This window comes from Elephantulus edwardii, unplaced genomic scaffold (assembly GCF_000299155.1).
Source record: "Elephantulus edwardii isolate Elephantulus edwardi_28Jun2011 unplaced genomic scaffold, EleEdw1.0 scaffold00297, whole genome shotgun sequence".
NCBI lineage: Eukaryota > Metazoa > Chordata > Mammalia > Macroscelidea > Macroscelididae > Elephantulus > Elephantulus edwardii.
This window is the reverse complement of record NW_006400047.1, coordinates 344,339-349,491: the sequence shown is the minus strand read 5'-3', so window position 1 is coordinate 349,491 and position 5,153 is coordinate 344,339. Positions and strand designations below refer to the sequence as shown.

Genomic DNA, 5,153 nt, shown 5'->3' with positions numbered 1-5,153 from the left:
GGAGGAGGGTAGAGAGAATGGTGCAGCAATGAAGGAATGAAAACCCAAAATCCCTGTAAATGTTCATTAAAACTAATAAAATTGAATAATAATATAAAAAAATAATACCTAATCATATATACCTTTTAAACAGTTTTCTCGCCCTCTCATCTGTTTCAATGCAGTATACATACTTGATTCCATCTTTCTCATTCTCCCCCACAACCGCTATTTAATGTCCTCCATGGTCATCCATTTTGGATAATATTTCATTAATTCCTTGTTTTTCAATGCAGTGTAGTATTCTATTTTATGAATATACCACAGCTTCTCTGTCCATTCATTTGTTGATGGGCACTTAGATTGTTTCCAGGTCTTTGTTATTGTGACTCAGCACCATCTAACAACATACTTTCCATATGCATCAGTGGCTAATAATCTACATTTCATTCTTTACTAAGAACTTTTTCCTGTAATACTTGACTTCTTTGTTGGAGTGGCTAGAACAGGGAGTCAAATGCACCCAGGACCAAACCCTAATCTGCTTCCACCTCTGTGGTTTTGTGAAGGTATCTGTCTAGATGAAGAGGTGAAGATACCTATCTTAGGTGAAAATACAATCATTGCCTATAAAGAACATATTGTTGTTATGTTCATCGAGTTGCCTATAACTCATAGTGAGCCTGTGTACAACAGGCCTAAACCCTGCTCCATCCTGTGCCAATCTCACTGTCTCTGACACACCCAACCCCATTTACCCCAGTCACTGAATCAGTCCACCTCATAGAGGGTCTTCCCCTCCTGCCCTGTCCCTCTACCCTCCCAAGCATGATGTCTGTTTCCAAGAACTGGTCCCTCCTTAAAACATGTCCAAAGTATGTCAGATGAAGCTTCAGAATCCTTGCCTCCAAGGAGCAGCCTGGCTTCACCCTCTCCAGGATGAACCTGTTCATTTTCTTAGCAGTCCGTGGTATATTCAACATTCTTCTCCAGCACCACAGCTCAGAGGCATCAATTCTCCTTCTATCATCCCTAATCATTGTCCAGCTCTCTGATGCATAGCAAGTGATTGCAGAGATCATGGCATGTATCTATTTAAAAAACTTTCCTATCACAATAGAACACATTCCTAATTAAAAATAGTGAAACAAATGTGAGACAACTACAGGGAGAGAGTAGTATGTTGAGTTAGTGTGGGGAAGGATTTTGTAGAAAGGAGCCTTGAATTAGACTTGAATAAAGAGCAATATCTGATTGACACTTAGATCCTGGGGATTGTCCTAGGGCCAAGTCTAGAGATGGTCTGGTACGGGCATGTGCACTGAGTACCTGTGAGTGCTGGAGGATCTTCAGTGGGAGAAACAAAAGGTGAGGTGAGTTAGATATAGTAAAGCATGTTTGCAAGTCACCTTGGTAAATATCTTACCTTTTTTTTTAGCCTCAACCAGTGCACAAAGGGTCAACACCATTGAAAAACATACAGACTGACCAACTTTGAGGGAGGCAATTACCTAGTCTGCTTTGATAGTTCTTTTTGTATCCAAGACCAAATTGACTGTAAATACATTAGGCCTGGTGTTAATAGATGACAGTGTAAAAAGTTAATGGTTTGGACTTGGCTATCTCCTTAGCAAGCAGCACTTGGAGTGGTCACATTGAGGAAAACTCATTTTCATCTGAACTCATTTTGGCCTTTTAAAATCTGCCCTTTGTCCTCTGAGAATATATCAGGCCTTCTGGAATGTTCTTTTCCTCTTTCTCATAATATTTTTTCTCACTTAAATTTCCATTCTGATTCTAAGCCAGTTGTTGGCTAGCTTGGTAATAGATTCAGGATTTCTTTCTTTCTTTGTGAGGAAAATTAAAGAGATATGCACCACCATTTGATTCTAGGTTGACCGAGGTGACACATAAGACGTTTGAGGTTCTATATTACAGAGGAATGATAGTTCTTCATGTTGAAAAGATAGAGAAAGGATGTGTAACTTTTCTTCCTTCTTTTGCCCTATTATTGACGTTATTAGTATGCGTAATATTTTTTCCCTAATTAAAAAAATCACAATTTTAGATTTAAATTGTCTAAAACAATTTAGACAGAACACTGATAAAGGGTTCTCTGTGTTCCTTCTCCACCCCCACCAGTATTACAAGGTCTGCATTAGTACATCAATCAGTACATGTGGCAGAATTTTGGGGACTAACTTCAAGGAAGTTGCATTGATTCCATGGTGGCAGTATTTTTCCTTACTTTATTTCTTCTGAGTTGTGTATACTTGAGACAAATTTTATCTTTTGTTAAGAATTTGTTGTTATTTAACATGAATCCAAGATGCACTTCTCTACAGAAGAAGGGAATGGCAAATTACTTTAATGGCCTTTATTGTTTTTATTTCTAGCTTATTCTACTAAGCTCAACAAATTTCCCGTGTTTAATATTAATGATGACTTGAATGATCTGTGTACCAGTGCAGTGAGCCCAAATACTACCAAAGCCACGCGGTACGCCCTGAATGTGTGGCGATATTGGTGCATGACCAACGGGCTCAAAGACCACGCGGACATCACCAAGGTAAGGAGCTGTTGTGTTCACTTCTCTCTGACACCTTCCCTGAGCACCTTCCAGCCAGGCCCTGTGCCAGGCATGGCGGGAAACACCAAACTGCGGCTGTCTGCCTGGAGAAACTTTGAAAGGATATAAAACAGAGAGAAAAAGAATTATGGTACAGGCAGAATTTCATAAATGTTCTAGGAATTTTCAGATCAGAAAAGCCTAACAATTTCAAATAGATGCATTAGTTTCAGCTTTATGGAACTAGAGAAATATTTCAGCCACATTTTGAGGAAGAAGTAGGATTTTAGTGAATGGAGAGGAAACATGAGTGTCTTCTGTTGAGCAATGTGAACTCATTGCCATCAAGTTGTTTCCAGCTCATAATGACCCTGGCCTTTCACAGGATGTGACCTTTCTGGGAAGACACCTCCCTCATTTTTCTCCCATGGAGAAGCAGGTGGATTCTCTCTGCTGAACTTTCAGTTGACAGCCTGCTAGGTTACACACTAGGGCTCCTTGAAGGATGTAAGGGAGAAGAACATTTGAAATGGTAGACTTGCTCAGCTGCAGCAGGGGTTTCATATATGAGGTTTGTTCTTCGTTGTTTTAGAATCAGAATCAACTCATGGCTGATCCTCCAGAAAGTTGTCAGAGGCTGCAAATCATACAGGAGGAGATTGCCCATCTTTCCCTCAAGGAGCAGCTGATGGATTCAAACTATCTGCCTTTGGGTTAGCAACTTAACTTTATCACTAGACCACCAGAGTGCCTTGGTGCAGTATCTGGGAAATGCTGTTTATGTTGTTATTTTGTACCATCAAGTCAGAACTAACCTATAGCTGAACCTCCAGCAGGTTTTCAGAGACACAAGAGGAGATTAATACATCCTGTGGCACAGCTGGAGGGTTTGAACCGTGTGCCTTTGGGATTGCTGCACCTCTTACCATTGAGTTTCTTACCACTAGGTCACCAGAGCTCCACATATGGGAATAGTTGAGGATAAAATAATTTTGTCAGCCTTTCAGTGCTAAGCTAAATCTTGTGAACCTTGTGAAATCACTTACATTTGTTTGAGGAGAAAGAAAGATAATGAAACAATTTTAGGGAAATTAATCGAGAGGACTGAGTGGAAGAGACAGTCTGGTTGCATAATGGTTAGAGTGGTCAACTATAACTGAAAAGGTTACAGATTTGAAACTGCCAGTCACTCTTCAAGGAAAAAGACGTAGTGATCTGCTTCGGTAAAGATTTACAGTCTTGGAAACCCCATAGGACAGTTCTACTCTGTCTTATAGAGTCCCTGTGACTTGGACTTGACCTCACTGCAGGGGGTTTGGTTTTGGTTTGGTTACTGAGCAAAAAGTTATTTCATGACCTTGGTACTCAATATCCCTATATGTAAAATAGGCTTTTAAGATCTCTTCAAACTGGAACCATGAAATAGTGAATGGAAGTAAAAGATCTTTGATAATGTGGAGGCAGAAGTTATTGTCTTTAAATTGAGATATATAGGCTGTAAATCAGATAGATGTGGTGGGCATATCCAATAAGCAGTTGAGAAAGTGAGATTTAAAATATGAGGAAAAATGAAGATCATAGTTGAAGCTCTAAGGGTGAGTGAGATTTTAGAGTTTGGGTAGTGTAGATAGTGTGTCAATAAAAGATCAAATAGGAAGTCCAGGTTTCTGCTTCTGGCTGAATAGTGCACTAGATACCATGAGAGGCCTTCCAGATGTACTTGGAAGAGGAGAGGGAAGCATGCAAACAGGTAGGGATGGGGAAGAGAAAAAGAGTGAGAGAGTGCACAGGCAAGCCAGCGCATGAGCGCAAGCTGAAATGGAAACTACAAGAAGTTAGCATATTTGAGACAAACTTCTAAGAGCGAATGTTGATATATTATTAGAGTTGTAAAATGTTGAAGAAGCACAAGACCCTACAAGGGACCTGAAGAAGTTCTAGGTCAGTAGCATCCACTGGCTCCTGGCAGAGCCATATGCTAACAGTTCCTGAAGGGAAACACCAAAAATGTAAATGCTCAAGTTTTTTTACAGATTAACAAAAATTTAGATGCTTGAGTTTTTTATGGCTTAAAACCAATTGAATGTGTGCTCATTAAAGAGAGATAAAGAGAGGAGATTACCAGCTATTTAAGGAAAAAAATCACCATGAGTAAGGATGAGTCTAGTCCTTGTTGAGGGAAATGATACTTTGAAGGATGGAGGGTTGGCAGAGAAGACCCTCAACAAGGTGGACTGACACAGTGACTGCTGCAGTGGGCTCTTGTGTGTCAGGAAATGTGAGGATGGTGCAGGATAAAACAGAGTTCAGATCTTTTGTGCAAGGGGTCACTGTTAGTTGTACTCAAATCGATGGCACCTAACAACAAACAACACAGATGTTAGTCATTGGCACTCATCATAAATAAATTGGTCAAAATTCATGATAAAAAATAAAATCTAAATGCAATTGGAGAGGGGGAAATGTCATCGTATATCTACAGAAAACAAAACATAATAACAGACAACAAATTTCCCATTAACAGCAATGAAAATGAAGAGACAACACAGCACATACTTAAATCACTTAAGAAAAAACAAAAAGACAAAGAACAAAGAACAGTAAC

General features: G+C 39.6%; 1 protein-coding gene across 3 annotated transcripts in view; it reads left to right on the top strand.

Moving 5' to 3' along the window:
* Nucleotides 1–5,153, top strand: part of KIAA1958 (KIAA1958 ortholog) — a 182,544-nt gene that overhangs the window by 162,332 nt on the left and 15,059 nt on the right. For all 3 annotated transcript variants that reach the window (XM_006900843.1, XM_006900842.1, XM_006900841.1), the window contains one exon: nt 2,376–2,548. In XM_006900843.1, the coding sequence (XP_006900905.1) occupies nt 2,376–2,548 (173 nt within the window). The remainder of the gene's footprint in view (nt 1–2,375; nt 2,549–5,153) is intronic.